Source organism: Grus americana, chromosome 20 (assembly GCF_028858705.1).
Source record: "Grus americana isolate bGruAme1 chromosome 20, bGruAme1.mat, whole genome shotgun sequence".
In the NCBI taxonomy this organism is placed as follows: domain Eukaryota; kingdom Metazoa; phylum Chordata; class Aves; order Gruiformes; family Gruidae; genus Grus; species Grus americana.
Window position 1 is genome coordinate 6,637,849 of NC_072871.1, and position 18,216 is coordinate 6,656,064.

Here is an 18,216-nt window from a genome sequence, read left to right on the forward strand (position 1 = left end):
GCATTTAAATTGATGGTGAGCACCTAGGGAACGTGGCATAAGAAAAGAGAAAATGAAACTTCAAGCATGAAACGTCTGCAAATATAACTACAGAGACATGCTGACTAGAAAATTAATGTAGTGGTGATATTGTATTATAAGGTTTTATGCCTTTATGCAAATTTTAAGCTATTCTGGGACTCCAAAAAATCTTTGATACGGCAGACATAACCTGATCTGAAAGTCGCAGAGCATTAGGGAAAGTTCTTAGAAGTAATCTCAAGTTTATTGAAATCTCTATTTCCCTCAGCTTCTGCACTTCAAAAACAAAACAAAGGACAGTACATCTAAAACTGGTAAGTATCTCAGAGTCAGCACAGGAATAGAACTATCAATTTTTTCATTTCTTTTGTTTTTAGATATGACATAGGATTGAGCAAGGAATAAAGAGGAAGGAACGGAATGATAATTCTGTAATAATAATTTTGGATGTAAGTTTGGATAATTTTGGAGTAATTTTGATTTCAAACTGACAGCTGACTTGCAACAAGCTCAAGCAGCTGTAAGCACGTAAGAAAGCAAATTCAGTAGGAAAACCCCATTGCCCCAGAAAAGATGTCTGAATGTCTCATGACACAAATTAGATCTTAATACAAGCTCATCCTTTCTGGGTGTGGGTTGAAGTCAGTCAAAACCCACAGCAAAACAAAATTCTCACCCCACGTTTTTAGCAGTGTCAGAACCTTTCAGACTTAGGAGAGTTAAGGTCAAATTTGCATTTTATATCTTTCTATATCTACTACTACTAAACTACTTTCTAAACCCACAAGACATTTACATTAATCTCAAAACCACTCAAGGTGAAACCCTCCTAACATAACAGGAAGAAAAATCAGAACAAGGTGATGAGCCCTGACTTCAGGACAGCAGTTCTGGGAATTCACGCACAGCTCATTTTTTTACTGCTCAAAGCTGAAGTTGTTTTCTGGCAAAATTATTACCTCGGACACCAATATACGACTGTGCTACTCTTTAGCAGAGGGACAGATCCTGCCTGACACTTAGTACCTCAAACTGCTGTCTTTCCCCTCAACTGCTGTGCAAATCAAGAGGCAAAGCATTCACCCCTTCCCATGGTTGGCCTCAGTCACTTCCTCTTTAAAAGCAGATTCTGAAAGGTCTACATTGAAAATAAACCTTTAGAAGAGCCAGCTTTTTTTTTTTTTATTGCAAGACATCTGCAAAGGCACCACTGGGTACCACATTATCCCATAAAGATGTCAGCTTTTTAGTGATTGCAGCTCTAAAGAGAAGGAACAAACAATAGAGTGCTTCCTTATATGTACACCAGCTCTGCGCTGGCGACAGAGATCATTTCCCCAAATGGTCAAAAAATTGAAGCAGTTCCACTGTGGTTTTTGAAAGAGAACTGCTTTAAAGCACACATCCCACTGCGATCCAAACGAAGCTAAAGCTTACAGTGATACCTACGAGGTTTCCCGGTATTAGCATCAGCACGTTGCCCTATTTACTTAGTTTATAAGGCCAGTTCCACAGGACAGCTTTCTGCAGCACACTCAGCTTCCTACCCTGACTTTGCAAAACTGAACTGACAAAACCTTTGTGCCAAACTGCACTTTGTGTTGACACTTAAGCATCTCTCTGCAAATGTCAGCTGCTGGTAATTTACAGGCTCAGTGCAAACACGGCAAGGGAGCTCAGGGACCCTGATTCACTCTTGATTCCTGCATAAAGACCGTGGCCATTGCAGAAACTGAACCCAGCCTTTTGCTCCATGTTCCTACCACCAAAAAAGGAGATGGGAAGAAACAAAGCTAAACACCCTGCCCTCTCCGAGATCAGCTACCAGACTCCCAGCTGCAAAGATGATCGAGCCCATACTGGCCACAGAAGCAGCACAGAATGCATGTGCCCTCTGTGCATCAAACCTGAGCTGGTCCTACAGACGGAGTTTGGACCTAGGTGCAAGGTACCTATACTGCATCCAGCCCCAGCTCTAAGCACACACCTGAGGCCCTTCGCAAAACAGTCCTGGAGAAATAAGGAGGAAAGGAACTCTTAATTTGCTTCTCTGCCACTATTCTGGTTACTTAATCCTCGCAAACTGTAATACCAAGAGTTATCTCTTAGGCGAGGCCACATGAAGTGCTGGTAGCTGGCAGCTCTGTCACAGAATTTCCTGCTGCGCTTGTCAAAGGCTACAACAACTGAAAGATTGAGACACACGAGCATTTCAGAGCCTCACACAGCTTAGCATTAGGCAATTGCAGCTTTATATTCTTTTGATTGCATGTGTCATTGTGATCACTGCAGAATTTTAATTCCATTACTCTGTAATGCATGATGCAAAAAAATAGCTCGTGTCTGCTCATATTTGCAGGTACAAGCTAAAGTAACCAAGGTGTCACTCTTAAGCTGAAGAAACGAGGGCAACTGATCCCACTGCTTGAAGAGCACCTCGTTCCGCCAAAGTGAGTAGCGTTGGCTCTGAACACAGTCAAACTGTCTGCTTTCCTGGCCAGACAGATTTTTGGGAGCAGGAGCGCAGCAGCCAAGCCATAAGGGGCAAGAGAAATCAGAACTGCTGCAATAGGAGGAGGAGGTACAAGTCATCGTATCACTTCATTTGAAGCAGAGCAGTTTCTGCATCTCCCTGGAGTGAGTCGGCGAGAGCCGCCACTAACAGCAGCGCTTGATTAAACAATATCCTATTCTGCACCCGGGAGTTATGTAAGAGCGGTCCCAGTCACACGGGCCGAGGGAAGCAAAGAAAGGGCATTATTCACAGCCCGACATGGATGAACCCGGTTTAACACATGCACTTGGAAAACACTGTTCTCTCTATTCGGTAATATTATTTCACATTCCACTCGTTTTGATAACCTTTTCCTTCTCCATCTACCCTGCTGACTGACTGGAAAGTCGACTCATGCCTTCTCCTGAGATTAGCCAACACACAACTGCAAGAGATTTTTTTTTTTTTTTACTTTTTTTCTTTCAAGATACCAGAGCCTCATTTTGCAAAAAATAATTTACAAATACATACAATAAAATGCCAGAGAAATTTAGAAGGGAAGGCCCTCTGCTTCACTTTACAGGGAAAGAGCACCAGGGTAGGGATTGCTTCCCAGAATTTACCTAATGCTATCGGATTGATATACAGCCTTTCACTCTGACCAGAAAAGGCCAGCCTTAGAAAGAGATGTAAAAGTAAGGAGTTTCAGCCCTCTATTTCAAATACTAAGTCATGTCTCTGTATCCCTTTGACATGGCCTCAGCTTTGAAAAAAAATCTAGGACAAGTCCTAATTTGATATATAAAAAAAAGTATTCTACAATCACTTCACACAGATAAAGCAGAGATGATCCTCCTCTGTCAGAAAACCCCACATGTGGTGTTACATCTTTAACAATCCTGTACATGCATTCATCTGTAAAATGCCCTGCCAAATCCAGAAGGCAACAAAGGATCAAATCTGCACGGTGAATTTACAACTAATAGCCAAGCAAATTACAAGACCACAGAAGTATTTTTTCTTTTAATATGCAATAGCACTTTGGGGTAATTTTCTGAGCTTCTTTTTCATTTACTGTCCTCATTTTTAATAGCATCCTTGATGCTATCTGCTACACAACCTCCATGATGCTCAGCATAGTAGAAACATCTTAAGATCCCACAGATGTAAAGAAAAACTCGTATTTGATCGTTTCCCAGGACTGAATTAACCAAGAATAGAATGAAGCAGACCTCTTGAGGAGCAAAAGCTACATTTTACAAGGGCTGTCTTGGACTAGAAAAGATCGCTTACCTATAATTCAGTTTCCTTTCCTGTCCCTGCAACAAAATGTTTGGTATATTTTATATTTTAAGCTTCAGCGCTTTTTTTTTCCCCCTTTCTTTTTTTGTTGCTTTTTTTTTTTTTAGAGAGACAAACCCTGTTAAATGTTCTGGCTATTTTCTACCTGTATGAATCAAACTCAGGAAGACAAAACTGCCCTTACACATTGTAATATGGTGTTTCTGATCTACATTATTGCATCTTCTGAGCAGATGTGCAACACCAAAAAGAGAAGCAATTTAAACATACTTTCTCCCTCTCCATTGCTTCCTTAAGTTACAGGTATATCACTGGACTTGGACATTTAAACTTCAAGCATGCTTCTTCTGAACATCCAATTTGGAATCAAACTAAAGAGAAAAAATATTTCAAGACAGAAACTAAGAAATAAAAATAAAAGCTATGCGCCATCTGTGACAAGCATGGATTCCAGGATTCTGCACAACCTGAAAAGCTGTAAAACTAGGACCATGAACAACAGTTCTGGTAACACTTTATTGCAACCAATTACATCAGGACATCTTCAGAGTGTTGCTCCCAAGGCAGGAAGTTCCACTTGGATCATAGAGCAACCAACAATGTTGTTAGTTAAAACTGATTTTGCATAAGCTCATTCAGAGCCATGTCAGCTATGTTAAACTCAGATATCACCTTACTGAAAAAACCCGACTGTATGTGTTTAGAATTTTTATGCAAATATAGGTCTCTGCAGAGATCTCCCTATGTTTAATTAACCTATGGACTGACTTAAGTGAGGCATTAAGCCTCAGAGGGTTTATCCTACCAGCAGGATTGAGGAACTAAACCGATCGCATCCATGTTTACAGTCTCTCCACCCTCTGGCTTACCTTTTCAACATCTGCTTTTGTAACATTGATGTCAGCATCCATTTTCTCAAAATACTGCTGTGCTCGATCAGCTTCTTTGCAATCACGTTCAAACCGCCTTTTACTCTGAAAAGGAAAAATAGAAGCCTTCATCATGGGAAAGAAACACGATATCAGAATCTATCTAAAATCAATACATGTCCCTAAACTGATTGGCTGCAACATCTGTCAGATTTTAGGACTCGCTTGTTTTCATTGGAATACATTTCCATATTAAAGAACTTCAAAAAACAAAGTTACCAGAAACACATGTTCTGTTCCATTCTTCAGGCTGCTTGATTCTACTAACATTACTAGTATTTCAATATTTTTTCCCTAGTAGCATCTCTTCTGCTTTGGTAGACCAAATAACTCCCAACACTTAACTCTTCACATTTTTATAATATACAACAAGGGAATTACAAAGATTCACACATTTGCAAGTAGGACTTTTGGTTACTGAGATGTCACCTTTCTCTATCATCTCCTCTACTTACAGTCTCACTTTTCATTCACCACATGAACAAAAATTCCAATGTATTTACTTTTGAGAAACAGCACCTTACTCAAGAGACGGTCCCATTCAATTTATTCACACAGTACAAAGCTATACAGAGGATTACCTGAATAGGACCCTTAGAGACTCTGCACTTCCAGCAATTCTTAGCACACTTTTCAAATCATATCAAAAAAAATACTACTCATGATAGACACAGATACCACAGAAAGCCAAATGTACTATTAAAACAGACTTTTTTGTGCCTACCAGTGTATTTAAGACAGCAGAGTTTTAAAAATCCCATTTCTACAGCTTTTATCCATACACCATTCTTTTTCCAAATACAATGTTTGGATCCATGTCTATGAAAACAGTATAAAAATGACTTCAATATCTGAGGAAGTTTCCACTTACTGCCTCAAGTTGTTTCCAGCAAGTTTCAATATGTTGTTGTGCCTTTCTGCCATCATGGAAGTGCTGTTTAGAAAAAGAAAAGAGAAAAAGAAAACATTTTGAACAACAAAAGAACAAACAGCCAATTATGCTTAAGGAGTTCCAGGAAAAAAAAAAAAAAAAAAAAACAGAAATTGTTCTGACAGCTGTGTTCTGCAACACTGGTAAATTGAGCAGGTGTATGATGACTATCTCATGTCTCAGCGGGCTGCAGATGTATATTTGCATCAATTATAGTGGTTAGTTTGACTAAGGCTAATTAATGCCTTTAGCAATTCTACCTTGTATTGTTCACTGTATCTCGTAATTATTGGTTTCCCATACCACAAAATCTGAAGCACTTTTATCTGAAGAGTATTTCTTTGGTTACTGTCTGAACACTAGCAGTAAATTAAAATTTCTGTCTACATGGAATGTACCAAGATGCCCTTGATTGGCATATTCTAACAACTGATGTTTGTCCTGATTTTCATTCAGACTCAATACAAAACCCTCTTCTCCCTAGTTACTGGCTGCGTGCATGAGGCCAGCTGTTCATTTCTCTTGAGAGGTATTCAAGTCTTTGGGTCCCTCCAGAAACCCTCCTCTCCCACACATTGGGGGTCCGCGTGCATGTGTGCATACACTAAGGTGTTCAGAAGTTTTAAATATGAGATGTCAGCTTCTAACTGACAAGAAACTTCTGACATGCCTGTTTTAACCCATACACAATGCTCTTCATCAGATAACTTAATATGCTTTACATATTACCATCTCTATTTTCCATATGCCTCACTTTTCCTCAGGATAAGCTATTCAGTCAAGATCATAGCGTAACTCAACAGCTCAGCTCTACATGGGAATGTTAACACAGCCCCCAACTGACCGCTAGAACAGGTTAGTCCCCTTACAAACCACCTTGTAAAATAAGTAATACAGCAAACTACAAATAGGTAGAGAGATGCCTTTCTGCTGTATTATTTACCAGCAATGATAGTGTTTTACTCAAATACAGGTATGGTTTCACAAAATAAACTTGAAAAATAGAGGTCTGATATTGCCAGATCATCCCACTGCAACTCATTGCAGTTCCCGCATTCTCAGGCCCACACGTAATCAGACATTAGATATATCTTAAGCAACATGATATCAACAGTCTGTCAGGGTAGCAAAGCTCCAACTTCAGAACGGTAGCCTGCCACAAACTGTCAAAGTTAGAAAAATGTGCCTGCAAGCACTTTATAATTGGCAGCTACTTGGTTTCCTGCAATCTTCCACTAAAGCAACTGGTGTTTTCCCTGTCAGAGAGGCAGGTTTCTATGCAAACCTACTAGCAACGTTTCCTAGCTGCCTTTCTGGCTCCACCGGACACACCAGTAAGAAGCCCCAAAACTGCAGTTCTCTTTCACGCCATGTCCAATAGACTTGTATCGCCTTAAAAATCACGACAACCTTCAACTTGTCTGCAAGAACAGAACACAACCATGCTGTCCTGAGTGCTCTGGATACCATTACCTGTGATCCCCAACACCAGCTGTTAAGGAGGGATGCTCACCTATAGTCGAGGATAGGGGCCCTCTATAGTTTTAACTTTCCGCATAGCGTTTATCTCTGCACAAGAATTCTCACAGCAAAGAGGCACAATGTCAGTAATGCTTTAATCCTGGGCATGTGCCGTGCTCAGGTCCAGCTCTACTCCTGCCTGTCGAGAAAGGAGAGTTGGGCTATGGAAGGGAACGCATCCGACAGCCTGGCACTGCTGCGCCTGGGGAGAGAGACCTTTTGCCATGAACTCAATGCTACTTGTGCAGTTCAGACCCCAGTCCACCATGCTAGACTGCTCCAAAAGCTCAGTCTCCACATTATGACATTAAAAAAAAAAAACCCTAGACATCACTGTAAAACTGCTGGGGCAGTGGGGAAAGGCTCCAAATTATTTTGGTTCTTTTTGTAGATCCCCATTTCCTTTCAACTCTGCATGTGACAGATACAGCATTTTCCTTGCCAGGATGCTATGAAACACCCCTCGTTTCAGGCTTGCTTTTGTAATTAGAGTTTAGGAAAACAGTCCCAAGGAGCAACAAAAACATTCCCAAGGAACAACTGTAATTTAACACTACATTTTTCAACATTTTGCTAAAGAGCATGGAATTTGCAAAAATCTTTTAAAAGCGAAGCTGCAAGTAAAATGACTTGGCTGTCTTCATATGGCATTTCCTGCCTCCACCAGCCCTCGGTGTGTGCTCCCCTCATCACTGGCTCCGGCTTCACTGGAGTGTAGGAAGGGACCTGATTTGGGAACAGCTGGCCTGTGTGAAACCAGTGCTGTCAGTGACCCAGAAACCCCAGGAAAACAACATGCCAGGTTAATTTAACAGAACACAGTTGTATATAGGGGCTGAAGGATGAGCTTGGAATCAAAAGCCTATCAGATAACAGCACCACCCTGAGCTCGTATTTTTAAACTGCTTTGTAGTTAATCAATAATGGAATTTTAATTTTGCACAAGCCATCCCTGTTATTGCCAAATTTGCCTTCTCTACAAGCTGCTGGAAGTACATATGAGAGAAGCAGTAAGCCTGAGCAGTACGGCTGCATCACGTTCAGATTTTGCTACTTGGTGGGGTTTTGTTGTGAGAAGCTCTTTTACAGAGATGCAGCACTGAGGTGTAAAATGGGCATTACTGAGGATTATTTCACAGTGAAACCAAGGAAGCGATGTCAAGTGACAGTCTGATAAATACAGGTGCATCATGTTTTGGAGATTTCAGTGCAATATTGCCATTTTTAGTTCAACTATTTTCTAAATATATTCATAACTCCCAATTCTTGTATTATCCCATAGATGTATACTTGTTATGAGAGATAAAGCCACACATGATAAAAGACATAATATGTATCAAGAGCACCTCTGCTTTTGCAAATCTTTTGCCCTCAAAGGATGATTTCTGCCTTCCAAAAATTCATTTTTACATAAAGCAATTAAGCGAGAACTTCTAACTATCTATATTTCTTCACTGCCCCCATTTTACGGATAAGAAAATTGAGACAGTACAGTTAAGTGATCTGCTCAAAGTCATACAGGAAGCCTTGAGGTTCCTCAAGCCCTGTACTATCTTCAACTTCTGCAAACTCATTTCCTTTACTTTAAAACCTTCTTAAACAGCAAATGTCTTCTAGCTTCCCCTCCCCCCCAAAAAAAAATTAGCAAAAGTAACTTGAAGATCAACTGTTCCTTGATAAGGTTTCAAGATACAAGTTCCAATTTAAAAAAAAAATTTTTAAGCAAATGAAATAATTGGTTATTCTACACCTGATGATTCAGCAAATGGGAAAATGACAAACGATTTAGCAAATCATATGGAAAACTACCATTCTTAGTCACACACATTCTAGCAGCACACAGCAATGAATTTAAAGTAGTTGATACAACATAGAACTTTTTTCCCCCCCCCCCAAACTAATGCACCTTCATCAGGCTTTCTATTTAAAAAACTCAGATTATGAGCAAGATACCAAATTAATAAATCACACTTCAAGTGTGCCAGTAAGACATCTGGAGCAACGGTGTTGGTCATTCACATGCCATGATTTCCTCCATGCTTTTCAGCCATATCCACAACATTCGAAGCACAATCTGAACAATCTGTAGTTGGCCATGTTTTGGCTGGACATGTCCATCCATTCCACACTCACAAGATAAGACCCAATAATCTAGGTTTTAGGTGATCTCACTAGATTTTTTAAGACTTGACAGATTTTTCAGCACCGTATTAAGTTGCTTGTATGAAGACTGTGGAGTAGATCAACTTTTTAAAAAGCATTCATTATATTCTAAAAACTCCCAGCTCAAGGAAAACTCAGCTACAGTAAATGAAGAGTTTTAGGAGGAGCAGGAATCCACATAAAGACACACTAGGTGTGTGAGTGTTTTCCCTTTTTAAATCAAGTCATCCCAATCAGTGTGCTCTCCTCATTACCATGCTGGCTGTGTTTGCAACAGCTGGGGAGAAATCCTGGCTGCTGCGCAATCAAAGACAAAACTCTCTTTGACTTTTGTTAGGCTCAGATTTCATCCATGTTGATCAAAACACTGGGAGCAGCGAGCAAGCTACCTACAATCAAGCCCCTGTTACTGCCAATACTGTTACAATAAGTAGCAGCGGGATATTTTTGCAAAATTTTCTTGGTATGCAAGGGAGTTTACATAGCCGCACAGCTCCCAGAGCAGAAAACGAAAGCTTGTTAGAAGATTCCTCTTATCTTCTTTCTGACCTTTTGAGAGGAGTAGAAGAAAAAGTAAGATGTAGTTAAAAGCATCTTATGAAGGACAACACAATCCAATAATTTTGCCAAGGAATTTCTGGGCAGTTTTAAATGAAAGAATTGCCTGAAACATGTAGGCTACCAGCATGACAACAGGGCTGCTTATGCTGTATCAAAAACTGACCATGTGAAACAGTTTAAGAAAGGCTGTAACAAGACAGCCTTGGTTTTCTTAAGGAAGTAAACAGCAATTGATTGCATCGTTAAGATTTGCACATCTATAGTCTGTTTATATTAGAAATAGTCAGAAAAATAATCTCAGTTAAATTACAGGTATGTCAAATGAACCATATGTTAACATCCTATGTAAGAATTTTCAAAAAAAGAAATGTATGACAAGGCTGCTTCATTCTGTTTTCAAACTAGGTAATATAACACACTGAAAAAACAGTTACCTTTGACTTCTGTAACTGGCACTCTCAGCTCATATTGATATTCAATGTAAACACAGTCCCAGCAATGCAGTACTTCCTCCTCAAATTCAAACTATCTCCATCTTTGTTACAAGTGATTCTTAAAATAATGGCCAGTGAATAAAGCATACTGGAAGCAGAAATTAGACAACATTATTTTTTCCTCAATTTTCTCGGCTCAATTTGCAAAAAGCCTTGTCAAATGTTTTTCTTTTCCTGGCTGCAAAGACAGGAAACAGTCTCCTCAGAAGAAATCTTTGTTTCCAAGAATAGCAACATGCTCTTGAAACCTTATCGCTCTCATTTGTAATAAGAGTAGCATAAGAGAGTCCTGTGAATGCTGACATGAGAAACACATGACTATCTTCACAGACATGCATCAGTGCTACTACTTAATATTGTGGCATAACCCTGTTCTCCTTTGCAACCTTCCATGTGAATGTGATTCTTAACATGTACCTATCAGCTAGGTCAAACCTGGAACAGGTTATACAAGCGCCTATTCAAGGCTGATGGCAATTCGACTTGAATTATCCCCTCCTGAAGAGGTGCATTCCAAAGGAATTCCAGTTACAGACCACTAAGACCAAAGTGATTAGCATAAACCTAAAAGGCACTGTGGCAGTAATATTTATGGTAACTTGTCGTTTCATGCTACATATGACAGATTAAGTCCTTATACCGGGAATAACTCGGAACTGAGTAACTTCTTCTCAGGCACAGAGACTACGGTGCTCTCAGCAGAGCAGCACTGCACTCCCACAGCTTTGCAGGACAACTCCGTGGGAGCAGAGCTACAGGCATCCTCAAGAGCTCTCTGCTACGCTGGCCAACTCTTCAAGTGGTCCTGCTGAACCATCTGGCTTCATGGCAGCAGGCCAGAAGGCCCTGGATTCAGTGAGCACAAACACAGGTTGGACAGGTTGTTTGGAGATCGACCCCACTCTCAAATCCATCTTTGGGGATTAATCATATCCTTAGAGCACTCTGGCACAGCTGGGCTTTTATGAGAGCCAACCTATGGGTCCAACATCGCTACTAAAAACTAAGGCATGAAGAAAAGATGATTGTGTTTTTAAATCCTTCAACGAGGATAAGAGGAGCATGCTACTCTAGCTTCCATTTCTTCCAGTCCCCAGTCTCGTCACAGAGCTTCTCTTCCACTGATCCACATCGAAGATGCCATCTCACCAGAAGGTCTCCTCCCTCCATAGAAATGGTCTGTGACAGTCCAGTACAACTCTTGCAGTGGTAAGAAAACTAGAAGAGGTACAAGTTAATGCCTCAACAGGCAAAGAAATACTTATTGCTTTAAATAGCTGTGACCTTGTAGCTGTTTCCATATAGCCTTCATGGATGTGTACACCCACAGTATTAAGAGTATTAAGACTTGCATCAGATATATAAAATACTGAATGTTAACTATAATGCCAGCTAAACATGCCCACGTTTCATGTGCCTCAGGCCTTCAATAAACAGCATTTGCACACAGTTAAGGTATGCTCTACTACTACGGCTTTATTGTTGCTCCTTCATTTTAGGCCGACCTCTGTGGCTGTCTGGATAGAGGACAAAGGGAAAAATACATACATGGCTGATGCTCAACCTCTCTCACCCTCAGGGATTTCACAGACATGCACTGAGCAGGAAATGTTACTGTCAATAGAAGACAACTCTCATCATCTCCTAACAGGCTGTTGCTCTGTAGTACAATATTTAGGCTAATTCACAGAAAATGTAACTACATTTGTTTGTAACCATATTTTGTTTCCCCATCAGAATCCTTCATGATGTAAACAGAAGCCAATTTATTTCAACTATTATTTCATAGTTCAATGTACCCCTTCAAAACTAGGAAGAGCACTATATTAAGTCCAGTGGACTCAACTTTAACCCTGCTAAATCCAAAATTCACATTATACCTTTCAGCTGGATGGGATATTATTATTAGTTTCCCACACAAAAATGTTATTGGAAACTTTTGTGATAAGCACTTGCTTTTTTTCCATCCCTGAACAGTCCTTCACAGCAGGATTAGATGATATGTACAAATATTTAACACAGTTTCATTACATTTGTGCCACAGTTTAGGGAAAACCAACAAACACTCAATAGGAATATACAGAATTTATTATGATCTTTCCTAAGCAATTTTCTGCATTCCTTCATTTCTTACAGCTACTACTTAACACTCTACCAGTGCAATTTAACTTAATGAAATACAGCTGAAGTATCTTGTAAGGGAGAGAGGATGAACATGTAGTTTGATCCTTGTGCAGTGTAATTATCAAGCACAATAAAATCTCCCATAAATGCGCAGTTTTCTTTCTGTTCATAAATAGCTCTTGCAAAGCTTCTACCTCTCAACATAACTATTTATTAAAGTTTAATTTTTATACCCTTAGATTAAAACTAAATACTTTTAACTCCATTCACAGGGCAGTAAGCTGGAAGTGGGTTAGTCACAGAACAAGAGCCGGGGAAAGCTCAGTTTGAATCTTGTCAACCTGAAGTTTGACAAATCACTTCCTTTCACTGCCTCTCTCTTTTCATACTACCCGCTTTGCCATTAGTTTGTCATTTCTGGAAGGCAGCGATGTCTCTTTGTACGTCTGCAGCACAAAGCACAGCTGTGCTCCAAACACATGGAGACCTTGAGGCACATCCAAAATGCAACACGGAAAAATCCATTGTGCACTTGACAGGGTCGTATTCTGCTATCCTGTCTCACGCTTGCGTGATGCATTACGCCGTAAGAAATCCTGTTGAAAACCACAGGACTATTTGCAGAACAGGGCACTATTCAGAATGAACGAACATGGCAGAATTCCTCCAATTATTTACTTTTCATCAACACCTGAGAGTCTACAAGAAACAGAAAGTCCTCTGACACGTAGACCCCTTGTATGAATACACACAGGGAGGGCACACACACTCCACCGTGAAGAACCAGACCATTTTTGCCCTCACAGTACCCATAAGGACGCATTCATTCCCCGTTCCACTTCTACCCTGACAGAAAATGGAACGTCTTGATATCAGGTAAATTCTCTCCCAACCACAGAATCCCAGTGCTGCACCAGTTCGGTCTGCAGCAAAGCTCTTGGCTTGTACTCGACTTTCATGCTTGATTGTAGGGAGCCAGCCTACCCCCAAGGGGAGGTGGAGGTAGAGGTGAAAGCAGCAGCAGTAATAAGAGGGATAGTTCATGACTCCCAAATACATTTTTAGCAAAGCTGACATGAGGAAAGGCTGTACAGAGCAGCTGCTGCCAGAAGAGACCATGAGTCAGACCTAGTTTGTGACCACAGATCTAAATCAGAATTGTCCCAGGAATTAATTCTTGAATTTCTATCCAAACTACAATATTGAGGATTTTCCTCAGCCATAGCTGAGAGAATACCAAACCAAGCTATCTCCTGTGAAGCTTTAAGAAAAACAGGAAATTCTCAATGCTTGGGCCACACTTGCTCAGAAGTCCTCTTAGGTGTCACCCAAAAAGATAGCAGCAAAAAACACCCTCGCAGTGTCCAGATTTTATTTTTTAAACAAAGCAAAGCATGCTGGAGTAACCTGGCAGGAACAGCAATGTAGAGAACAGATTCCCTCGCCTAAGCAATCAAAATGCTGGTGATCTTTCTTTCATATGGAGAGTACCTGGTCTGCTTAGGAGCTACTATCACAACCAGCAACAGTTGCAATGGGTGGGAGTAGAACAACCGTTGAATAAATTTCCAACCTGGAAGTGTATTACCTGTTAACGCTCATGAAGTAAACTCCAAACGCCTCTCTTGACATTACGGAGACCATCTCCTTTTCTTTTGTCACAGACAAGCAAGATTAAGACACAAATCTGTAATACTGCAGGGCCCCAGCTCAAACCTGACACCTTCCACAGCTACCCCAAAGGAAGGTTTTGGTGAAATTGAGGTGGCACAAAGAATGACGGCAGAGGCAGGTTCTTTCCCTGAACCACTCTGGGACGTGATCTCCAACTCATTTGTGTGGCTTGGTGATGGACGTCTTCATACAGTAAAGGGGAATTCAGTTGCATGCATCTGGCCTCAAGAACCTCAGAAGGAAGCATGACCTTCACACGTAGTGTAGAAGTGAAATTTGAGCTTTGAAACAGCTAGCAAGATTCTGGCCGAAGAGAAGAATTACTCCCATGAGAGCATGGACACACTAAGATCAAGAGGATACAAGAAGCTGAAGTGAAGAACTGTACTATAAAGAGTTTCACTTCACTAGACAGCTGGGAAGAACTGAAACAGCGCAAGGAGCTCTCGCTCTTGCACATACTGTGTGAAAAGCCCAACTTCAGTGACTGCAAGGGCAAAACAACTCATCTGGTACAACAAAAACATCAACGAGGTCTATCCTATGGAAGAGTAATGATACTCAATTTTCACAAAAAGACTCTTTGCCTGATTTTCCTTACTGGTTTCTGATGATCAAAACCCATCATGCAACAAAGCACATGATCTGTAAAAACATAAAGGTAACTCCCGAGCCCCAAACCGGGCCAGAAAAAAGAGGAGCTATCTGTCTTTTCAACAGCACCAAACCACAGTGAATTTACAAATCATCCCACTTGTCCAACCTCCAGACTGTTCTGCCTGGTTTTAATTAGCTGCTTCTTCCCTTATTTTCACCATTATTAACTATCTTATGTGGAAAAACATGACATAGGCAGCCATCAAGTACAGCTTTCACAGTAGTCAAACAAATCCAAAATATGTAAAAATTGCACGCCAAATTAATTTTATGCAGCATAAAGCCACTGTAAGACTTTATATACTAGCAGGTTCTGTGTTGCTTATAGGGTATGGCCTTGTACTTGTCAAGGAAAAATAAAGAAGTGGGATTTATTATTGTGTGATCCAATCATCTGCTGGTGTAATTTCACTTCAATCAATAGAGCTAAATGAGCATGAAAACAGAGTAATGCAGGCATGCATCAGACCCCATGTGTTTAAAGACCACCAACCTCATCCTGCATGACTATTAAACACACAATTCCTACTGCATATCAAAGGGGTTTCCTTTGGAAACAGAAGCTCTTGGCTGATATATTTGTCTGACCACTTTCTGCTGCACCCAAGCTCATCTTTCACACATTTATCCTTGTGACACCTCTGAGCATCATTTCCAGGTGGGAAATTACACCAAAAAGAACAACAGTGCTCATCTATCTTAGTCATACTGAAATCACTGGAAATTTGTATCATTTTACAGGTTATTTGGACACCTGAATGACTTAATTGAAATGATACGTGACTCTGCAGACAAGAATGTGGGTCTCCCAATTCCTATGTGTGCCCCTAGCCCCAGAAGCGATCATCTTTTCTTACATCTTAGAGCAACTTGGTAGACTTAGTAATGCTGGGTTAATGGTTGGACTCAATCTTAAGGGTCTTTTCCAACCTAAATGATTTCATGGTTCTATGAACTTGTAGCATAACAGCTGATGATGTATCAAGCAGTGAGCCTGGAGAACTCCGACATGAAAATTTCTGGAAATATCAAGCCATTCATCAATTCGTATCATAAAAGGTTTTGCCAAAGCATCAGCCCTCTGTGATATTTACACAGCAACCACCTTCCCCTCCTGCAGCTCCCCAGCATGATTGATGCATTTGTGTTTCACAGTATGAAATGAGAGAAGCTATGTATGAAAAATGCCTGAAGGCGGAAGCAGTTTCCTTTTCAACACCACTTGCTCATAAATGAGAAGTCTACAGGATTCAGACAAGGATTCATAATTCTTTTAGTTTATATTCACGTTACAAGAATAAAACCACCATCCGTGACTGCCATCTGTTTTCTGTTAAAGTCTAAGAATTATCAGCAACAGGTAAATACACTGTCAGTTGGGTTTTTTGCTGTTCCCATGCTGTTATCACTCGACCAATATTAGAATAATTTTCCTGTCATTCACCCATTACTTATGAGCCATACTTACTACAAAACTCTACAAACAAAACAAAAAAGCAATAGTTATTGCCCACGTTCTTTACAAGATAGCAAGTCTTCTTTCATCGTACTTAAATGTCTAACAGATATTCCAATCACGCCCATATAATTGAAAAATTAGGTAAAAACATTAGAAGTGACAGAAAAATGCCATACTAGAATGCTTTTTTTTTGGCTTTGCTTATTGTACAGAGTCCATGCTAAATAAAAGGTCCTAGAAGTGGCTGAGAAAACACTTCTCATCACAGCTATATGTGAAACATCCTTCCATGTTGCTGCCAAAATATTATGTCCCTGAAAGATTACGCACCATTCTGCAAATTAAAGATAGGCCTGTTGACTCACTTACCTTCCTAATACTATACCGAGGATAAGATAGTAATTTCCAGGACTCTGAGCCTGCACAGCACTTCAACATGTGCTTAATGTTTAGTGGGACTATTTATAAATGCATATGTTTTGCTGCGCTGAGCAAGAGTACTTTTACACTTTCCGTAACAGACCAACAATTTGGAAATGAAATATAGTGCACCCTGATGGTCCGTTGCCTTGTCGTACTTTGCTTAGTCATTTTATACCTGTGTTACAAGTGCTCATAACAATAATGCTTATAATCGCTTTTTTTGCCCACTTATCCCAGGGATAAAAGGGTTCAAGGCAAGGAAGAAAATTCACATCTCAACTATATGCCTGTCAGAGTTGGTGACATGCAAATTAATCAGCTTTGAACATTTACTGTAGCAAGCACATAGGTTCCTAAGCTACCAGCTAAAATGGAGTACTAACATAGAGCTCCTGATTCTCACAGCCTTGAAGGATAACAGGTTGAAAACCGGATTCCCCACCATCACAAAAAAAGACAGGCCCCATATTTCTCCTTAGAATAATTTTTTTAAAGTTCTGTTGACCAGATCTGGCCAAGAAGCAGGAAAACGTGAACCCAGATCCTAATAATTCTTTCAGTTGGTCTCAATAATACAGTTTCTCTGTTTATTTCAGGCTTTACCCAGTGCTGCTGGACTCTTCTGTCAACAAGCTTTTGGCTAACGAAGCCTTCAGCACAGATGGGTCTCTGACCTTATTTAGCAGGCATTCTCCTGAAGGCATTGCTGTCTGATTTTATAACATTTGATTCAAATGGTTCAGTGACTTGGCCAGGGCAAGTAACCCACTTTTTTAATGTTTGGTTCATTAGCAAAGCTCATGTTTATTAACTACAAATAACTTCTTAACATTGAACTCCCCTAGCACTAATTATCTATCTTAAATAGAAATTAATTGTGAATAATAAAAATGATCAATTACCGATTTCCTCTCTTGTTTCAGCTCCTGCACATAGCGTGTTAATTCTCCAGTGATAAGAGAGGTCATGTTCTCTGAAATGACCTCATGCTGTCCGGCATAGTCATTCATTTCATTTAAAGTGGCTAGGAAGGCTCTAGTTGATGTGTACCTGCAGAGGACAAAAATGCATTTTGCTTTTAGTCCCTTTCTTTTCAGAAAGACACACTGCAAAGGGAGGTTGTATCCGTCTTAAGCATTTAGTATTGCTACATGAGGCAGAATATGGATTAGCAGAGATTCACTTGAAGGAATTTCACAAAAGGAAGCCTATCCCACACACTGACAGTTGTCTGATAAATTAATCTTGATTTAGACAGTTTGACATTGGCTCTTAAAATATCACAGTTTTAGAGTGCCAGGTTTTTTTATCGGCACAGCTCTGGGACTTCACTGTTCTAATCTCTATTCACCAAACATTTCTAGTAACACTCTTTCAAGTCCTACAATTCAGTGCACAGAGTCATCACCGTACTCTACCTTGCAAAATCCTGTCTAAGCAACCAACTTTTTGGCTAGCATAGT

At 40.2% G+C, this 18,216-nt stretch overlaps 1 protein-coding gene across 23 annotated transcripts in view; it reads right to left on the reverse strand.

The window, feature by feature from the left end:
* The window catches only part of FNBP1 (formin binding protein 1), a 99,683-nt gene that overhangs the window by 41,612 nt on the left and 39,855 nt on the right, over nucleotides 1-18,216 (reverse strand). For all 23 annotated transcript variants that reach the window (XM_054849056.1, XM_054849057.1, XM_054849077.1 and 20 more), the window contains exons 4-6: nucleotides 17,656-17,803; nucleotides 5,618-5,680; nucleotides 4,687-4,791 (exon numbers count right to left, since the gene is read on the reverse strand). In XM_054849056.1, the coding sequence (XP_054705031.1) occupies nucleotides 4,687-4,791; nucleotides 5,618-5,680; nucleotides 17,656-17,803 (316 nt within the window). The remainder of the gene's footprint in view (nucleotides 1-4,686; nucleotides 4,792-5,617; nucleotides 5,681-17,655; nucleotides 17,804-18,216) is intronic.